The 20873-nt window shown below is 34.7% G+C and overlaps 2 protein-coding genes across 5 annotated transcripts; both read right to left on the bottom strand.

The window, feature by feature from the left end:
* Positions 1-4096: 4096 nt before the first annotated feature.
* On the bottom strand, positions 4097-7189 carry LOC129290477 (PWWP domain-containing protein 5-like). The gene is made up of 2 exons (XM_054927266.1): positions 7053-7189; positions 4097-6963 (listed from the first exon to the last, which is right to left on the bottom strand). The coding sequence occupies exon 2, from the start codon at positions 6951-6953 to the stop codon at positions 4455-4457; it is 2499 nt and encodes an 832-aa protein (XP_054783241.1). The 5' UTR covers positions 6954-6963; positions 7053-7189; the 3' UTR covers positions 4097-4454.
* A 3522-nt stretch (positions 7190-10711) lies between these two features.
* LOC129315565 (E3 ubiquitin-protein ligase UPL4) lies at positions 10712-20622 on the bottom strand. Of its 4 annotated transcripts, none has more exons than XM_054959373.1 (18): positions 20369-20621; positions 19056-19721; positions 18848-18958; positions 18571-18687; positions 18315-18473; positions 18060-18221; positions 16339-16491; positions 16138-16259; positions 14910-16050; positions 14643-14726; positions 13102-14322; positions 12745-12975; positions 12562-12666; positions 11924-12004; positions 11759-11830; positions 11522-11650; positions 11354-11437; positions 10712-11245 (listed from the first exon to the last, which is right to left on the bottom strand). In XM_054959373.1, exons 2-18 carry the CDS (start codon positions 19686-19688, stop codon positions 11180-11182), a joined length of 4671 nt encoding a protein of 1556 aa, XP_054815348.1. In that variant the 5' UTR covers positions 19689-19721; positions 20369-20621; the 3' UTR covers positions 10712-11179. The 4 variants fall into 4 exon arrangements, with proteins under 4 accessions (XP_054815348.1, XP_054815341.1, XP_054815351.1 ...); XM_054959366.1 differs by having other exon boundaries at positions 20401-20621; XM_054959376.1 differs by having other exon boundaries at positions 11759-11827; positions 20401-20620.
* Between the last annotated feature and the right edge of the window lie 251 nt (positions 20623-20873).

The following is a 20873-nucleotide window of genomic DNA, read 5'->3' as shown; positions in this document are numbered from 1 at the left end:
GTTCACTTAAAGATCATAATTCTTGTTTTTAGACTTGAATTGTATCACATATATAGTTTTGGCAGTTAACAAATTGTTAGAACAATGTATCTAGCCGTTGATGACATTCCCTGTGTGTAACCCAGACAATTCACGTGTAAAATGGAGCTAGCTAAGTTTCAAACAAGCATATATGACAATTTAAGCATGAACACCAGGGTGATTCATGTGTGTTTTGTAAGAAAATAAAATGCAAGAAGTTCCGTATGACAAAACAGGTGTGCGACTCTCAAGTTCTCACACATACATGAATTGGCTAGTAGAATGCCAAGGCCAATCGGTGTGACAAATCATGTGTGGGACTAGTTGACTATCATGTGTGAAATGACTAGTTACAAAACCTAAATCATTTTGGAAGACAACTATACGTGGAACACTCTGCTATACACATGTGAAATGGCTGGTTACAAAACTGAGCCATTTTGAAAACACATCACTTGTGGAACTCATGTGCATTCAATCAAGGATTGTATGATTAAAAGACTTAAAACTAGATGACAAATCATACAAGTATACAATATGAATCAAATTTTAAATGGCTTAAGACTCATTTAGGTAAAATGTGTTCGAAAGACTTAGTGACAAAAATGTGTGAATACTTCCTCTTCAGGCGTGAAATAAGACTTTACAATATGCAAGGAAACACAAGGTAACAAATCAAGCATGCATATACAAGGGTACCTTGCGTGAATTAGAGCATAAAAGCTTCATCAAGGTGTCACACAAACACAGGTGATAAATCATGCGTGGATCACTACTGATTCAGGCATAAAATATTAGTTAGTGTGTCTAGAGTGACAAATCACACGTGTGACTATACTGAATCACACATGAATTATTATGCAGAGAAAAGCTCAACTTCTATGATCCAATTCAAGCTAGAATGATATTACTCCCAAGCTTGAATTGACTAAATCAAGTCTTAAGATGCATAAATAAGATTTATGAGCCTAAAATGATGCATTCATTTTAAGATTGACAACATGTGATTAAGCTCTCAAAGTTTTCACATTGAATCTAAGAGCAATAAATAACTTATCTTTCAAATCTTCTTCTTTTCATAATTCTTCATGCCCTTAAAGTTTTGTCTTCATCTATAAATTTTTATGTATTAACACACACATTTTTTTTAATTTTGTAATCATCAAAACATATGATGAACACATTTATGCAGAAATTTGACTATGCACCAACGTATATGTAGCATGCACAGTTGTGGCATGGTACAAAAAGATCCTCCCATTACAAGTTATCAAAAGTACACCTTGACAAAGGTGATGTATATTTTAGCATGTGGCACGGACCCATTTTCCTTTAATTTTCTCTTTTTTTGATGCCCGAGTGACTCGAATTCACTTCGGATGCAAATCTAGAGCTAAAACCACAACCTAAAATATTGATTAGACCTCTTTAGCCATCATACCATGTTAATTTACTAAATTGCCTGAATTTAACTTAGTTAACTAGGGGTTAAACCTTTGGGATGTTACAATATGAGTATGATGATGATATTGTGGGCATGGTATGTGAATTAACAAGTGATATGTTAGTATGATCATAGTGATGATAAGAGTTTACCTTAGTCAAAAATAGTGATTTGGTTCATGTAGATCATACCAAGACGTTGAGGCCTTAGTGTTGGTTCTTTACTTTGCCCTTAACCCCAACTAATAAAGGTAGTAATAGGGCTCACCTTTAAACACCAACTAGTAAAGTTGGTAGTAATGGTTCTGTAACACCCTTACATTCAAGATGGGAGAATCTATTATCCATAAATGAGTATGGGTCCTTGGTTGGATCACCCCTCATGATTGAAGAGCTTAGACTAACCCAATCATATAGGTTTTAGCTCTGAATTATTTTGTAACACATGGACTTAGTTAGCAAAGATGGAGGTTTGAAGAAATGGATGTTCACGCATTTCATTATAAAATGTGTTTAATGATGTTAATTTGTTTTATAATTGCTTACTTTGCATGCCTATAGTTATTTGATTTGCATGAGCATGTTCTAGATCACCTTAGTTATTAAGTGGTTTACTTACCCCTCATTTAATATTTTATAGACATTAGCTCTGACTAGGACAAGGGAAGGCTCCTAAGGCTTAGGAGTCGGATTTCCTATTATAAAGCCTCGTATTTATTTTTTGACTTATCTATAATTATTATGATATTCCAACTAAGATAATTATTTTAATTACTTGTACCATTACATGCATTTGTGATTATTGTTAGTATTTTATGCTCTTCATCAGTTTGTATGAGTAGACATGTCTTTTTAGGGTTAAAAAACTAGTGTAAATATGCTTAGAGTTATTTTGAGAATGGGAAATGATTGATAAGTGGAATAAATGATGATTACCCCCCACTGTACTTTTTGATGATATTGGATTGAGAAGTTAAAATGTGATCTATGATATATACTGTGTTATGGTGTGTTACACATATTGTTCTATGTTCATTGAGTTGGTCTAGGTGATTGCTCAAACTTTAGGCACTTGAAATGGGTTTTGGACACTTTATTTGTAAAGATGGTATTTAAATGTGATTGGTTTGTGCTTGGGTGTCTAATTTTTTGATATGATATCACTTGATAGTGAAACAAGTATCATTAGCTAGTTTACTATATGAACTTTTTGTGAACACCTCACTTATTGCATTTGGGAATTGGACAAATATATGAGGCATGTTGGAAGTTCAAACCTTGATCTATCATGTAATAGCATGTTTTTATCAAATTTTGTATAATATGCCCTAATACATGACCGAAAAAGCATCTAGCCACCGTGCACTATCTTGATGCCAAGGCGAATGGCTCATGTCGTTGAAAATTGACATTTTTGACCCTTCATGCAAGTGTTTTTGAGTTTAATTGGTATCCTATATTTTGATGTATTTTATAACTTTATTTAGGTTTGTTTTGACTTAAATATTTTATGCTTTAAGTTGTAAAATTTAAGATCCCATTTAAAATAAAAGAATTTTATTTATCATGGTGGGCTAATATGGTCCATTCTTAATTACCATAATAATGTTTGATCTAAAGGATTAAGTAAGTGGATTAACTAAGCGATATTGTAGAGTACACATATTAATAGCCAAAGTCAAAAATAAAAACTACTCAAAAACTTATACAATCAAACTAACACACAGACCTAGACCAAAAAAATCAAGAGAACAATCTAAATAGCAACAAAACAAGAAGAAGAAATATTAGTATTCAAGAAAATAGCAGAATAAGAAAGGAAAAAACAAACAAACTAATCATTAGTGCAATACAATAACAAAGCATCAACCAACACCGCATCTCACAGCCTCCAGTGAGATTCAAGCCCTGTAAAAAATTTTAGATACATAATAGCACATCTCAAATTCAACATGGGAGATTTAGAAAATGTAAATTGGAAAGCCTTCTTTAAAAAGGAAAACTCACATTCAAAAACCTAACAAGAATTTATTTGCAAACAAAGAGTAATAATTAATCTCATTTGAGAAAAAATAAATTCATATTTTTATTTTAATAATAATTTATTTGTATTGATCCTTATCCATGAATAGTTTTTTCTTAAGTCTTTAGATGTAATCTTCCAAATAAAAAAGTCACAAAACAAAAACGTAAAAGGAAACAGAAAACGACTGGTAAATATAAGGAGAGAGACATATACCATGGGATCATATAATATACCAAATGACGCCAGATTCAAACCTGGACTTCACCGCTGCATCCTGTTGCTCATACTATTTTTTTTGGACAAAATTTTAAAAGCAGACGTTCTTCCACTAAACATATATTAAATGTTTAAGACATTTCTTCTCATCAAATGAAGCAATCCTTGTCTCAGTAGAATAGTAACAGTAAATTTAGATTCCGAGAAATTAAATATGTTAATATAAACTAATGAGTAAAATTTCGTAGACAGTCGTCACTTGTTAGCGATTCAAAGAGATAATATATGTATCGCACTCTCTCGGTTGGGGGCAGCATTACCACAACAGACATGCTTCTTATGAACAAGAAAGGATAGCTTAAATGGAAGCAACTTTCCCAAAACCAGCAAAATAAAGTAATCAGGGGATTCAAAGCCATTGGTTTTCATACCATAAACCTGATAATTACAGCAACGTATGTGCATTGATTTTCAGTAAGCGTTGAAACTGTCCTATCAGCTTGAACCTCAAAATTTCCCTCATATCAGGTAATACTTACTAGAGCATGGACCATTCTTAATTATATCGGCTTCATCCTATCCCCGGCGATTTCTACGTCATCAATTAGTCAGGCTGCTGTCACCCCTACGTATTAGCATGCTAACGCGTTAGCTTAGCAAAAGACTCAAAATAAGAACCACCATATCGACAAAGAAAACACCTAGCGTTAAAGTCATATCTAAGGTTGGAGCAATCTATGCTAAGGCACTAGAGTTCACCGCCTTCCCCAGAACTTCTTTTCCTGCCTCGCTTTCCTGCAGTAACAGGGGCTTTGGATGATGAAGGCATAACCTTGAGGTGGTATCTAAAAAGCGAAGGTCCAAAAATGCTATATTTCCCAGCGCTGCTGAAAGCGGTTTCTGCATCAGAAAGTCTTTCGAAAACCAATCTGGCACGTCTACTTTTCTTTAACAGTTCAGTCTGCGATTCGATCAAGGGTCCAAAGCGGCCAAAAATTTTGTTGAGGCTTGTTTTTGAAGGAATAGAATCCAAGTTTGTAAATTCAAGAATCAGGGCTGCTGGGCGGGTATCTCCCTTAGAGCTATCATCAAACTGTTCCTTCCCATCAGCAGCAGCTGCTTGCAGTTTGAGGGATGGAGAACCCCCTTCAGTTGGATTCACGGGCAGAAACTCTTCCCTCTTATTCTGATTCTTTAACGGTGATTGCTCTTCAGGAATACTCTGAATAATTCTGTCAGTCCAGTAAGAATCATTGCAGAGCTCCACTGACGAGGAATTATGTGGACTAGTGAAGTTTCTGAATTCTGCAAAAAACTTCACCATAACAGTTAAGCAACCATCTCTTGTGGGATCTGTAGCAGCCAAGCGAAGTTGCGACCACATCTCATCTGCAGAAACTTTGTGCAATTGGATCAGCTTTATATTTTGGGATTTATAACAATAGTCATCAGGAGTGTTCTCAAATGCCTTTTGCTTCGAGGTAGAAGAGTGCAGAATTGACTCGTCACCATCAGCTTTCCCACCTAAAATATGTTCGTCATTTGGGAGATGCAAACACTTCTCAGACATTAAATCAGACAAACGTTTTTGTTTCTTGCAGGGCCAGACGCAATCTCTTTTAGAGAAGTGCTTACGCTTGTGTGAGTAGCCAGTATCAGTTTCCAATCCTTGGTTATCAATTTGAAAATCATATTGCCCTTCCTCCTCCACGTTCATGGGTATAATTTCAATATCATTTTTGAACAACGCATCATTCACTAAAAGCTCATACAGTTGAGAATAACCCTTTGAATGTTGGAAGGCCAACAATTGGGCACGTGCTATTGCAAAATCCAACATATCGAATTCAACAAGTGGTGCCTCCGCTAATGATTTAACAAAGTTCACAAGTTTCTTGGGTTCAAAAGTGATTGCATTCAGAAACCTGTCTCCTCCATCTCTTCTGCTTGAGTGTTCCTGGATTCCAGCGTTAGTAATTGTTTGGGTTTTAAGATTGGTAAACACTTCAGGCGTGCAGGGGCAGGATAAGCCAAACTCAACTCGTCTTGAGACCTCATCCAATGCACAATCAACAGCATGATAAAAGTTGTCCAAATTGCTCTGTTTCTGCATTTGTGAGAAATACATTTGAAATGGCTTTATCTTTGATGCATCGTTCCAAGCGAATGTTAGATCCCCAAAATATGCTATCAGATAACTTTCTTTCTTAAAATGCCTCTTTGCCTTGTCCGATGCAGCTGAAGGATCAAAAATCTGGCCAGGCCACCACGGATGACCCATCACCTTTCCCCAAACTAAATCAGACTCACGGAAATTCAATTCTGTAGATATCGATTTCATATTCATGTCAACCTCCACAGCCTTTCTGCATGAATTAAAATCTACAACCAGATCAAGACCATGGCACTCGTTTTGAATACTTCCCAAAGGCGATGCCTCTGTCAGATTCTGCAGTTTCAAAGGATACGAAGTCTCTACCCGACAAAGATGCTTCCTTGAAATTGGGAATTCATTAGGCAAAGATTCGTTGAAATTAACGCCCTTGGCCTTCATATGTAGAATGCCATCCAGCGGTTGGTAGACAGATTCTGCAGTTCTTGAGGCACATTGATCTTTAGGACCATCCATAGAAACCTTATCATCAGCAGCTTTGACATCGCTCTCATCTCCCATAACAGTGATGGCTCCCTGGCCTGTTAACTCATGAACGTGACACTTCCGCCCGCTTCCGTTCCGTTCATCGCTAAAATCTTCTTTAGCATTTTGGTCCGCATTACGGCACACGATCTTGTTCTCCTCTCCTTGAACCTCTTTATTTAATTTCAATTCAATGCTAGTTGAGCCATTTTCAGTAACTCCACTCTTGTACCCATACTCCAGCTCATTCACAACGCCATAGTTCAATTCAGCATCCAAGACTTTATCAGTTCTGATAACTTCATCAACAAGTTCTGCCCCTGCCTCCATATCATTCGCTCTACACACGAGTTCAGTATCTTCATCAAAACCCTCTCGCTCGGTTCCACAAGACATTTCACCATTAACCGGCTTCACCGACTCATTGGCCCCTCGACCATCTCCAACCCCGCAAAACTCATGATCTCGGACTTTAACCTCGTTATCAACAGACGCAGGGACAACGACACTGGCATTCGTTTCTGATGAATCAAACCCAGCAACTTCATCTTGCCGATCAACGAAAATGGCATCGGTATTTAAATCGATGTGGCCAGAATTAGTAGACATTATGGAAAACCTAAAATGCGAAACAATGATGCAATTTTTTTAGATGAATTTGAAACACCTTGATAGAGTAACCAGAAAAGAGGAGGAGAAAATGCTAACCTGTTTTCCAAGGACTAGCTCTCCTCAGGCTAGCAACGAACTACATTGAACGGCGAAACTCGGAATGATGGAAGAGCAAGTACGCATTCAAACCAAAACGAAGGGGGATTGAGGGAGAATGAGGCACTGAAACGCTGGTTTCGAACCAGAATGCCTCTCTCGGTTCGAATCATAAATAGGAAGAGGACTCAACAATCATAATGGGACGACGTGGCATGTGCTAGAGTGCTTCAAAAGTTTTTTTTTTTTTTTTTCTAAAGGTTATATGCCGGTCATTATATTTCATCATTTTAAATCTGTAATTATATTTTAATAAATATTAATTTAATTAAAATATAATAATAAAAATGATGATGATGACGACGATGATGATGACAACTACTATACTAAAATTCAAAAAATAAATAATAACTACCAAAAAAATGAATATTCTATATAAATATAATCTTTCACCATTATTTTTCCAAAATAATATCATATAATGGGAGATTTATGTGTACATGACTTATAGTTTATGTACATTACTAACTGCATATAACTCAAAGTTTAAAGAAGTTATGGATGAAAAAAAATTAAAGAGATAATTGATTAATAACATCTTATGCTCCATCAGAAAATTAATAAAATAATTTACCGCAGGAGTTATTTACACAGAATTAAAAATTTAGGGTTTTTTGCATAAGTTTTAAAATAAAAATGATTGACATGTAACCCAAATTTAGGAAGTTTTATATAATCTAACCTATACTCATTTCAATTAACAATAAAAACAACTAGTTTATCATATCTTGATATATATTTAGTAATATATCGATGAGTACAGCATGAAAAAGTATCTCTGAATGACAAATTAATTAATGACTTAAAGATTTTCTATTTTGTTAACGAATATTGTGTGTATTAAATAAAACATTAATTAATATGTGAGTAGCTTCGTAAATGGGATGGATCCTGGAACTTTGACCTCTCGTCCTCGTTACAGATTGTATCAACATTTAGAAGCGATCAATTTAATATCAGGGGATTTAAAATCATTAAATTCGCAGGCATATCAATTTTATTGTGGAATCAAACATAGTAGTTATTTCCAAGCTCCATGACTTATCTGATGATGAGGAACCTCTCTCAAGCATATTTTACAAGGAAGGCAGCTGTGTTTTAACTCGGGGTGGAGACAGGGAGGGATTAATAGGATCATGACCCTCCTAACTTTTTATTTTTTCTTAATAAAATGTAAGGGTTATATATTTTCAATCCTAAATTGACACATTTTAAAAACTTTGAGATACTAGATAAAATTTTCATTTTAATTTCATAATAGTCTTTTACACATATATAATCCAACTATTGTAATAGTTTAAAAATATAATTATTATATAGTCTTTTTATTTTTAACAAGATAATGTTACAGTTGCTTTAAAGTATTGATAGCATTTAATTTTACTTTTATTTTATATTTGATGAAAAAAATTATGAAAATTATTACTAACAAACTTTATAAAACACTACAACAAAAATTTTAAGATATATTGGAATGAAAAACATATCAATTGAAAGAATTAAACAGTAAATTCAATAAACAAGTAATAGAATTTTTTATATTGAACAGAACTTTAAATTTCAATAATACATTTAAATTATTCAATACTTATGAGAAAGATAAAATATTCACCAATTTAATAATAGTTTATATTGAGAAGAATTTTTTTAAAATTCTATCATAAATATAATAATTAATTATTCTTATATCATTAAAAAAATTAATGAAAAAAACTTAAAAAATGAAGATATATATATTTTTTTTGTTATATGTATATATATGTATAAAATTAAATATAAATATATGGATTAAAATATTTATATCATATTAATAATATATATAAATTTAATTTTTTTTAATTATAATATATGCTTTATCATTTCAACTCCTCGTAACAAATTTTTTTTAGCTCCACCCCCGTGCTAGCTGGCTCGTGGTGGGAGCACATCCGGTCCTCATCAAGGGTGATGAGCACTGCATCACCCCTAAATGAATTTGGATTGTCTAGATTTAATCTGGACGGTCCAGATTTAAATACTTTGTTTATTTTTTATTTTTTTAAAATAAAAATTTATAAAATTTTAAATAAATATATTTATTATTAACATATATCATTCATAGTTAATCAGATCAGTTTAAATTTAATTTTAATTTTTTATAGTTTTTATAAATTCATGATACAGATTTATTCTGAACTATTTTGAATCTAATAAGTATAAGAAGTTAAAAATTTTAAATCTGAAGAGTACAGACTAAATCTGTATAATCAATTTGTAAAAAATTATAAAAAAATTAATAAAATTAGACTCATTTGATTAAATATAAATGATATATGTTAATGATAAATATATTTATTTAAAATTTTATAAATTTTTATTTTAAAAATAAAAAATAAACAAAGTATTTTAATGACGGTACACATTCGTTCAGGAGTGATGAGCATGTGGTGCTCATCACCCCTGATGAGCACCGAATGTGCTTCCAGCTGGTGGTATTGGATTTATGATCATTCATTGACTTGAAGATTTCATAGATTGTAATATATTAATTTATTTTGTTGTCGGTTTGGCGGCAAGTTATATCTCTTATAACGAATGTTTCCCATTTGCTTTCTTCACATTACAATGTAAGGCATATTAATTTTTATATTTATTTTTTAATTATATCATTACTTTATTTATTATTTTTTTAAAAATCACGCATTAAAATTTTAATTATCATTATCAAAACAATAATTATCATTATCAAAGCTATTGCATAGAGTATTTAATTAAAATATAAATGAAAATATATGAATATTTTTAGAAGCTTAAAATTTCAATGTGAACATTTTAAAAAATTTAAAATCTTAACCAACATTATTCATAAATTATAAATTAATTAATTATAACTTATATTGTGATAAATAATGAAGTCACGATTTTGGGTTGGGCGGCATGATGGAACCAAAATCCTTGACACAAAAAAAAAAAAAAAACCTTTTTCTTACTTCTAAATTCATTATTTTTCTCTTTTTCTTTTTTTTTTCATTCAACTTTTAATTAAAGACCTGCAAGTGCAAGTATAATGAACTAATGAAAGACATTCAATAAATTTATTCTTGAGTCTTAAATTTTTATTTTTTATTGCCTTTTTTTTTTTATCAATCCTTGACCAATATTCAAAATGAGGATAACACAGATCTGATTTAATTAAATTAATTTTTTTCTTTAAATAATTAATAAACAATATTAGTATTTAAGTACAGTAATAGGCTAATATTCATTAGATTGAGTTAAAAAATTGAACAAATCCAGACTAAAAAATAAAATTGAATTGAATTTTAAACTTAGCATATTAAAATAAGGGGCGCAAAATATTAAAAAAGAAAAAATACAAATTGCAAAATATGAAAACTTGTACCCCATGTGTCATTCTTTTCAAAATACCTCCCTCATTTACATGTGGCTCAGTTGATTGTGGTCCGAGGGAGTATTTCACTTCTTTGATGGTTTGGGGGACACGTTACGTAGGCTGGAGATACTTGCTCTTAGCATACAGGGAACTTGGTAATCAAAAATGGTCTGCTTGAACTACTGAGGCATTAAAGATATTAAATCACAGACAGGGACGATAAATAAAATGCAGAAAAAAGTAGTTAAAATACATATGAAAGTAACACATGATTTGCGTATACCCTTGCAAGAATATACAAGTTACCTGAAAATCAAATATATAGCAGAAATACTGAGACGCTGAAGGCGAAAGTCAACTACTGATGTTAAACAAAAGGCCACCATCCAAAGTGATTTCTGTACACCATTCTGTACATGAAAATATCTAAAGAGAAAACACTTAAAAGTACCCCCTGGTTTCTGTACAACCAACCCAAGTCAATGAACTTCCTGTATTTGCGGGCTATGTACACACCCCAACAATTCTAGTCAGTGAAGACTGCAGCATCTTCTCCTTCAGCAGCAAATCAGCTCCTCTTCCAACCACCACCACTCTTGCCAGCAACACATCCAGATCCTTGTCTACATCTCTAGCGACTACTCTAATAATTACAGGTTCAGCATTGAAATGCAGATGTGTGAAGAGAATGAACTTATGAAAGGTGAAATGATCCTTGTCCCTCCGTTATGGCATACAAGAGCTTCTCTTTCATCTTTTCCTGGAATTTATATAAAAAAGAAGGGACCAAAGAAAATAAGACTCCAGTTTATGAACATTAATTTCTGAAGGCTTTAGTCATTTAAGTTTGAAAATAATGAAAAAGTACTTTTGATGAGTAAGGAGGTAACTTCAAGTAATTTGCACAAGTCATCACGCTAGGCAAGTCTGTGTCTGCCCGGTTGGTACAATGCTGTCAAAAATAACGACAGTTAACAGTCATAAAGCCTAGCGTAAAAAACAGAGCTTCATCTTATAGGGTATAGCATCCACACACCTTTCTCACAATAGTCAGCTTAGGATTAAGAGATGCCAATCCTCCTGGAGGAAGTCGAGGTGCTCCAGTCACAAACTGCAGGAATGCTCTTCGCTGTACGTGGTCAAATTCTTGAATGATTTCCAGCAACTGAAATTCCACAGCAGTAAGCAACAGATTATGGGATTGGGTTAACAAAATTACAGTTGAAACAACCAAAAACATATATAATGTCATTTGAATAACAGGAATGCTCACATTAACGATCGGATGACTGCTAGCAGTGTACCCATGATCAAATTTAATGTGATCTGCCAGTTCATTGAACTGCTAAAAAGAGATTATTAAATTTTAGCTGTTTTCATAATTTTCCTCTTCGCAAAAACAGGTTTATACACATTGAGAAATGAAATATATACATACAGGCCAAGAATCAAATTCTCCACAGAGTAATCGCTCAAGTTCTTCTTCACTAAAAATGCGAAGATGCTCAATGGAAAAGACCTGGAGTTGGGAAAAAAAATACATGACAATCACAAGGTTAAAAAAAAAAAGTCAAATAATTCACAATCACAACGTCCAAAAAAAAAAAAACTATCAATTCATTGACTATCACAAGATCTAAAGAAAAAGGAGGAGGAGGAGCATTCTGTAACGTTTTAGTGGGGGGCAATTACATAGCAGAAAATGGGAGCTGAAGCTGACAACCTTATGATCAACATAAAGCCCAAAAACAAGAAAGAATCTTCTTCAATTGATAGTCTTTGTTTAATCAGTAACTATTTCTGCCTCAATTGGAACCACATCTCATCATTTTCGATTCCAACCCTTCAAACCATACAAGCATTAACTTTAAACTCAAATTCGTTTAGCTCATCATAGAATATGTAAACCCAAATTCTCTTGAACATTTGTGTGTGTGTGTGTGAGAGAGAGAGAGAGAGAGAGAGCAAATATAGTAATATAAAAGGTTTGTATATTAATTATCTCTGTTGTTAAAAACTAAACGAGATTAGAAAGTATTTTAAGTATCATTTAAACAAAGCGAATGATGGCAGAACCTGATTAAAACCAGATTTGAAGGCTTCAACTTGTCTGGAAACTCCTGACTTCACAGTGGCATCCACAACAAGTGAAACATAATCGTCCAGGTTTCTCATATTCACCTACCAAAACAAATGAATTCTTATTACCAAAGAAATATCAAAACAAAAACAAATACAATAAATCAAGTAATATCTTACTGCCGTGTGATCAGTCCCAGAAGTAAGAACAATGTCAGGATACCCAGGAAGAGTGAAATCAAGGCAAAGGTCTTCAATTCTTCTATCTCGAAAGCATGCATCAAATTCCATCACGTAATTGTCTCCACAGGCAGACTCCAAAAATTTTTTCCGGTTAACAACAGCCTGAAACTCTTGAAGCACGCTACCAAGCCCAGGATCAAATGACTGAATGTCATACAGAGAAAGTTCCTAAAGAAATGGTAAGAAAATAAAGAGACCAAGTCAAACATGATGACTATCTGTAAGCAAATAATTCTTGGATGTTAGGCTTCAAGTTCGAGTGAAGCTCATAAATAGCATGTAGAATTGGTGTACCTTTCCAAGAATAAGTTTATAGAATGCTTTGGAGAAGTGAAGATCTAAAACCCTTCCATCTTGAAGAGCTTTAGCAACAACTTGTCCCAAAAGGAAAAAATTCTTTGTTACTTCAGAAAACTGTATACCACCAGATGATTCTAGAGTTGAAGGCCACGGACGAGGAAAGAGTCCACAGGGAGGCATAATTCTCGTCTCAGCCTGCAAGTTTGTCTTCAATGAAGAAAACCAATTATCCTCTCTCCACATCCCCATTCCCACTTTCTGGAACTCCTGACAGACCAAGGTGTAGAATTCCAACGTTGGTCCAAGACCAGTACCAACTTCTTCATCATATTCCACTTCAAGAACTACTTTATGACATGCATGTAATTCCATCATTTGTGCAGCAGATTCCAGAATCCGGTTGCGAAAAACTAAAAATTTCTTTCGAGGCAATACCCCAAGGCTCAGGCGCCTGTTGCTTGCTGCTGAATCATTGTAAGACGGATGAGGTTGAATCTGTTGCTGACCAAATGCTGCCAATTTGAAGTACTTGCCTCTTGCCTCAAAACTAAATAGGAAAGGGCATGAAACCATCAACTGATTACACCACAGAGGCATCGCACCAATAGAGAATGTAAAAGGATCCCGCATTTGTTGTTCCAGTTTTTCTGTCAATTTCGCACTCACAAACTCATTCTGTGGGACAGAAGGAACCACTACTTTTAGGCTATCCAGGCTATCAAGTTTCCCTTCAGCAAAAGCACAAATTCTTTCACGAGACATGAGGTGAAAGATAAATCTATTCATGCCTTCCAAGCTTTTAAGCAGAAACAGAATATCATAAGTAGGGTTTGACTTCTCTAAATCAGAAACAAGTTCACAGGAGAATATGTCAGAGAAAAAAGGAGTGTACTGCATATAAGCTGCAACTTTATTGATGATAACAACATCTTTAGGGGAACAAAGACATTCTGGAGGGGCTACGTCCTCAGATTTCACAGCCATTCTATAAGTTATTGTGTGCACTTGACTCCACACTTTTTCACCAGAGGAAGAGTCATTTTGTTTCATTACTTGACCAAGAATTGCCTGATACAGTGTCAATTTAGGATCCAGCTGCTGTTCTTCGAGGTAAAAAACAAGCTTTCGTTCAGTTTCATTACTACAAGAAGCCAAATGTCTTTCCAATTTTGGACCTGCTTCTGCATACGTTTGTGGTTCTCGCTCTTCATGCCCCTGTTGAATATAAGCATAAAAGTAAATATATAAGCTAAAGCACATATATATTAGAACTGTGCTTAATAGAAATTTGAAGATTAAAAAGATATAAGAACTACAACACAAATACCAAGTGAATGGTACCCAAAAAAAAAAAAACAAAAAAAAACAACAACGAATCTCAACATAAAAAAGGAAAATTTAGAATTAACCATTAAGCAGTAGTAATGGGTAATAAAACCCATAAAATGACAAGCGTATAATCATTGATCCATTATAACCTTAGGTCGACACAGATAAAAACCAAATATATGTTCTGCAACAATTGCTGAACTCACATGAGTTTCAGAGGAAGATGATTCCCCTGGATTTGCACTGACAGCTTTTTCATGCCTAGGTTGTAACAGCTTTGTCTCTTCTCCCTGCAAAATAAATAGATCTGCTTATAAGAAAATCCAGGCGCCTTACAAAAAGTAAAAAATAAGAGCATCATGAGGTTCATGCAACAACCTCCAGCCCCAAAAGGAAAATACATAAAACAATAAAAAATATAGAATTAGAATGCAGCTTCACTGAATCAGTAACCAGGAATTTAGAAATATAACCTGTGTCTCAATTATATTGGCTAGCAAAACATCAGGCCCAATATTTAATTGAGAGGAACTTGCATTTGACGGTAGATGAATGGGTGGACTTTCTGCTTGGAATGGTACTTGGCTGGATGATGGCTTTACATGATTTGTGCTTTTCAAGCTAACCTTTGGCCATAAATATCCCTCAATATCATTTAAGGATGAAAAAGGATCAACTGAAAGAAGATCCTCGGCGTAATTATTAAGGTGTGTCTCTCCCTCACCCTTGACAAAACGAACTTTCAGACAAGGATAAGGCAATGGACATCTATTTGGAACAGTAGCATATGAATCCCTTAGTTTCAGTCCGTTTCTTAGAAAAACAGGAAAAGCCTCCAAAGAAGCCAGTGCACCCTGCAAGTTCTGTATTAGAAAAGAAAAGCGTGTGTCTCCAGAAAGAAGCTGAGGATATGATAGGCATACCCTTGCAAGAACCTCAAATCGTTTTTCAATTACAACATCATAACCACCCTGTCTTCCACCATTCTTCCTCATAAGTAGACCATTAGATAAATAGTTTATCAGTGATTTTAGAATTCCACTCTCAATAAATTCAAAAGTAGAAACTTGTTCCTTGCCAGTAATCTTCTCCATAATTCGATATAATATATCATCAACCTTCTCTTCAGGCAGAGCAAGAGAACAATCGCTAGTGGGTGAGCCAAGTGAATCATTTAATGCCACAGACAGTGCTCTGAGATTTTGAAGAATTTCTGTCAATCCTTTTTCAGAATCATATAATTCTGGTGCTAAGAAATTTGACTTTATATTCTTTGCAATATTAATAATTAAGTCCTTCTCAAGCTTGCAAGTTCCAGCATCCAATACAGCTGTGCCAGAGTGATTAGTAGAAAACGCATAACACAGGCATTTAAGGTCCCTAGAAGAAGACTTTTGACTTGAGTCAAATGCCAATCGAATGCCACCAAACACAGGGAACATCAACCCTGAAGAGCTTCCTGGAGTTGATAGCGCATCAATGGCAAAAAAGACACCTTCCTTTATAAACAACTTCAGGAAATTATCTGAAAACTTGTGAAGAATTATCTCAGTAATCTGTAAGGCTAATATCATCAAATGGCGATCCTTTCGAGTGAATACTCCAGCCAAAAAACTGCAACATTAACTAGATAAAATAAATAATTTATCAAAATTATTTAATTTAATACTTCAACTCTGAGGATAAGGCAACTTGCTTTACCTTGAAATGCCAGAATTCTTAAGTGACTCAACAAGCATGTCAGAATTGCTCAAATAAACTAACTTGTGCATCACAAATAAACATCCATGGCAAACATTTAAACTTGCACCAGAATTGAACACCTGCAAAACGGAGAAGCAGGTAAAACAAAATAATGAAAAGGACATAAAAAAGAAAACATGTCTATACTAAAAAACCAACCTGGATCAACAGGGGAACTATATCCGTCCCAAACTTTTGCAGATGATCTGGGTGATTAACAAGAAAGGATTCTTTGTCTTGCAGTAGTTGATCATTCTGATCTTTGTCAGACCTAGGGAGAAGCTCATTGAGCAATTTCAGAACTTCATATACCTGACATTATCATCAATTCTCAGTCAATGTTCACTTGATTTTTTTTTTTAAAAAAAAGTCTCATAAAATAGGACAAACTTGAATTTTTTATAGAGAAAAAATTGAACCAAGTAATATGTTGCAGATTGAAGCCTCCCTTCAACGAAAGGAACTTAATACCAATAACAAAACTCAACAGATGTGGCAAGAGTTTGAATCTAAACTCCAAATCCTCTCAAAGGCTGCAGTATAGGAAAGACATAGCTCATAACATTTTATGTAGCAAAAGAATATATATACGCTTCAGCTACATATTTTACAGCATAAAACCTTCGAATTTTGAATTGTATGTGTACACAATAAATGGCCAGTGTGACAAACATGATCTATATTATACATCATATGTCTATCAGAAGTTTCTTTGTATCATGGAGTTGGAGAATAATTATATTGGATATTCCAAAGACCTTGGATGCGATAGTTCATGAATTCAAGATATCCAACATGCATTTGAATTAGATAATTTTGAAACGGTATAAAAGCAATCTGTTAGTGTGTTAGGCAAAAACCAATGAAAGTGCAACGTGCTCAATTATGACCCTCCAGATCCGTCTCTGTGGTTCACTAAATTCACTTAGTAAACATGCTGTTTTTGACTAGAAAGGCTATAAACTATGTTTATATAGCATTATCCTGCTTTTTTCTTTCCAATCTCTACTTCTGAATAGGGAAGGAAAAATTCAGAGGTCAAATAACAATTATAGATTAGATTCTCAAGTCTGACCGTGACAACAGGGGCCATAAATTAGCAAAAAATATTACTAAGAAATAAATTTAAAAACAAAAAAACCTACATTATACTTTCAGTTTGAAGCACAAAATAATATCACTGGTGTGAAAAACAACATGCTTGCTTTTTGATGATTAAAATGAATGACATTTACACAAGTCATACCAAGCACTACTTAGCCTACAGAATCGATGAATTGTGGTTTGGGCATGGACTGGAGGGCCACTGAATTAAGTGGAATTTCAGGTAAGGTTCCTTTTCAATAGTCGAGGTTTATTTTATTTTATTTGTTAACAGAAACAGATGCTTGTGTGCAACTCATAGGAGAGGACTCTGAGGAGTTGATTGGTGAATTCTAGATAGAGAAGGGAGACACACACACCCTTCACCCACCCACACACAGACGACTACACCACTTAGGGTTCAAATAGGCAACCTCCCTTTTTATGGGGAGGGCCTGATGCCACTGTGCCATAAAGAACTTAAATGTGAATATTTGAAGACAGAACTTAAATGCTTTGCTATAAAGATTTCTGCATTTAAAATGACAGCCCCAAAACTGAATATGCAAACCTAGCCCAATAATGACCTGAAAAGACATGACACCATTCTTCTAAATCCCCATGCAATTAATGAATCCATAAGATAGTGACATGATCATAAGATGGATTGGAGGCCAAGATATTGGTTTTATTTTCTGAAAAACATTAACCACAGAATGTCAAGTTGCAACAGTTACTTAAATTGTGTGGATGAAAACAGTGAAAGACAAAACAGTACTGCAGACTAAGCTGTATACCTGATTGCAATGTCCGCCTATGGGATGAGAAGATGATATCCCATGTGGAAGGTCAGATTTAGCCAAGATATCCTTCAATACATTGCTTATATTTAGCTCATACAAAGTCCTGAAGGCTACAACTGAACCAGAAGAAAGCTTGACGAGTAGTCCAATCAATCCCTGCCAATCAAAATCATAAGCTCATATCATATTCAAAGACAATAGAGAAAATTAGGAAATGTAGACACTGCAAGATGGGGGGGGGATTCTTACATTATAAATTGGTTGAGATAGAGTTGTCCGGCCATTTAAACTTAAAATATGTGAGACTTGTTGAATCAACCCGTGCTTACAAAGTTCATCCAATAATTTGGATGAGTGACCAGCTTGCTCAACTATTTTAATTAAGCAGGTGGCAACATTTTCCACAAGCTGAGGAATTAAGCATAGAAGGTTAATAACTATTAAAAAAGGAATATTAAAACACAGAGGACATAAAGAATCATCATCCAAAGTCCATTCTTGGTACCTGCCGATCCTCATAATGAAGAAGATTGCATAAAATAGGTAGAGCCTCCATGCAAGGTGATAGGCTTTCTGAAGTAAGCTTCTTACATATGTTCACCACAGTAGAAAGAGCCACTCTCTGAATAGGTGTTTTGAGGGAGTGGAGGGGTTAGTGAAACAGAATTATTTCATCAAGAAGCCCTCTAACAACTAAAGCCGATAAATTCTTGGATTTAAAAGTTTTTTGTAAAAAGGGCCAACTTCCACAAGGATGATGCCATGTTGAGTTTGAGGCTTACCTGAATGCTTGTTGAGAAGAAGTCAATGTAATTTAGAACAGCCATAATAGCCCCAGCACGTAAGCAAGCAAGTGGTTGCTCTCGGGATATTTTCTCTAATGCTTGGAGACACTACATTAACACAAGATCTATAACCATATATTCCTTTCATACTATATAAGGGCAAAAATTCAATTAGATATATTGCAAATAAACAACCATGAATAACCTGTTCAGCTACATCTTGATACTCAAAAGCCAATAATCTTTGACATAAAGCAGAAATAGCATCATGACTAACAAGGATTCCAGCTGATCGAGGATACACGTCACATATATAGGTGATAGCCCTTATAGCCAGCAACATTATGTTTGGGTTGCTCTCATGCTTTGCCAGCTTAACCAGTAGCGGTGATAATGAATCCGAGGTCATGCTGGAGAGTGAACCCTCTGTACAAAATGACAAAACTTCACAAAGTTCTGTAAGAACAGCTAATTGAGCAGAAGGCTCAGTCTCTTCACTCAGACTTGATATAAGTTTTTTGAACTTCCCATGATCGCTAGATAATCTCTGCCGATGGTAGCCTCGGAGACTGTAGTAATGCTGTTCCATGTCATCTGAATCACATGACCCATAAGCTGAATCCTTTTCAGGTTCTCCCTCTGAGCGACTTGAAGCTGAGGCAGATGATGAAGTATCCATGTCATTATCATGGGTCTCCAGCATTGACTGTGTGGAATCGGTATGGATTTGATTTGATGTGTTAGAGGAACTCGGTCTCAAGTCCAATGCACTGCACACCCGTTTATCAGCAGGTAGTTCATCTACCATTTCTGGGCGCTTCTGGCCTCGATTTTCCATTAATTGTTTTTATCCAGCAATGCAAATAGACACCTGTGCAGTTCAAAATCTTTTTCAGATTGTCATTCATTACCACAAATTCTTAAACAAAGGCATCCCAAATGAATCTTAATTTAGAAACAAAGGATACTCTGCTCTTTTCCTCTTGCAGAAGTATTCAAGACCAATCTAGAACAACCTCAGTTCTATTGTTAAAGGTTCGTCCCTATAGACCATTGGAAATTATTTCCTATTATCTTCAAAATTAATCCCTGCATTTAGCCATCAGGATCGTAACAAAAATGTGATACAGCGTTCGTGACACCTCTTTCCCAGTAAGGCAATCGTATCAGAGACAAAAGACTAAATCGATAGGAAAGTGATCGATGAAAAAGGAAGGACAAACTCGTACTACTCGAAAGATAACCGACACCGAACGCTCTTAGGGAAAACTCAATTCTCAGGCACTAAACAAATTAAACACAACAAGTTCAAAAGCAAAAATGATGGGCGAGGAAACGGAAACACTCAGAGGGCACATATAATTGACATGTACACATATACATAATATGCAAACACGTCCAGCGTTGATCATTTGTAAACGAAAAAATCCACAGGTAAAAGAGACAAAGCAATCATACTGTAAACAGCAATGACAGCCAAAAAAACCGAAAAAGTGAGGAGGAAGTTGAAGACTCAACCTCAAAGGTTCAATGGTTTATGGTTGAGTTACCTAGTAGTGGTTAATCGGTCTTAAAGAAAGACGAAGAACCAGTTTTCTATGGAAGAAAAAAAAAATATGTTATGGTAATATTAAGGCTGTTCTTCTCCTTCCCTTCGCTTCTTCTTCGTCTCACTTCATCGCCGAATTCTGCCGAGTCCAGAGAGATTAAATTAAGGTTTCTACGAGAACAGCGATGACGGAAAGAGAAACTTAAGTTTTCCCAACAAAAATAAAAATATGTATAGGCAAAGGCCAGGGAGGCACACGGATGTAGTGTAAATCGTAATGCATAAGATATTAATCCTAAGTAAACCTCATACTGAGATACTGATTGTCTGCTTATGACGTAAAATGAATCTCGATGCAGCTCCAAAATCGTGTGATCCAAATCAAATACGAAACCGATTAGCTGAGGGTTGAGTGGTGTTTCCACAAAGATAAGCATCCTATTCTTTTTTTGTGATGTATTTTAAACCATCAGA

This window comes from Prosopis cineraria, unplaced genomic scaffold, assembly GCF_029017545.1.
Source record: "Prosopis cineraria cultivar Desert tree isolate PC_DT_omini unplaced genomic scaffold, ASM2901754v1 PC1, whole genome shotgun sequence".
Lineage (NCBI taxonomy): Eukaryota > Viridiplantae > Streptophyta > Magnoliopsida > Fabales > Fabaceae > Prosopis > Prosopis cineraria.
This window is presented reverse-complemented; position numbering and strand designations above follow the sequence as displayed.

What these genes read in the sequence shown, in the direction of transcription:
- LOC129290477 (XM_054927266.1), bottom strand. Translation starts at nt 6,953, where the DNA reads ATGTCTACTAATTCTGGCCACATCGATTTAAATACCGATGCCATTTTC.
- LOC129315565 (XM_054959373.1), bottom strand. Translation starts at nt 19,688, where the DNA reads ATGGAAAATCGAGGCCAGAAGCGCCCAGAAATGGTAGATGAACTACCT. An exon ending in TAGGCGGACATTGCAATCAG is followed by an intron (nt 16,492 to 18,059) that starts GTATACAGCTTA and finishes TGATAATGTCAG; the next exon opens with GTATATGAAGTTCTGAAATT. An exon ending in TACCTCCTTACTCATCAAAA is followed by an intron (nt 11,246 to 11,353) that starts GTACTTTTTCAT and finishes TATAAATTCCAG; the next exon opens with GAAAAGATGAAAGAGAAGCT.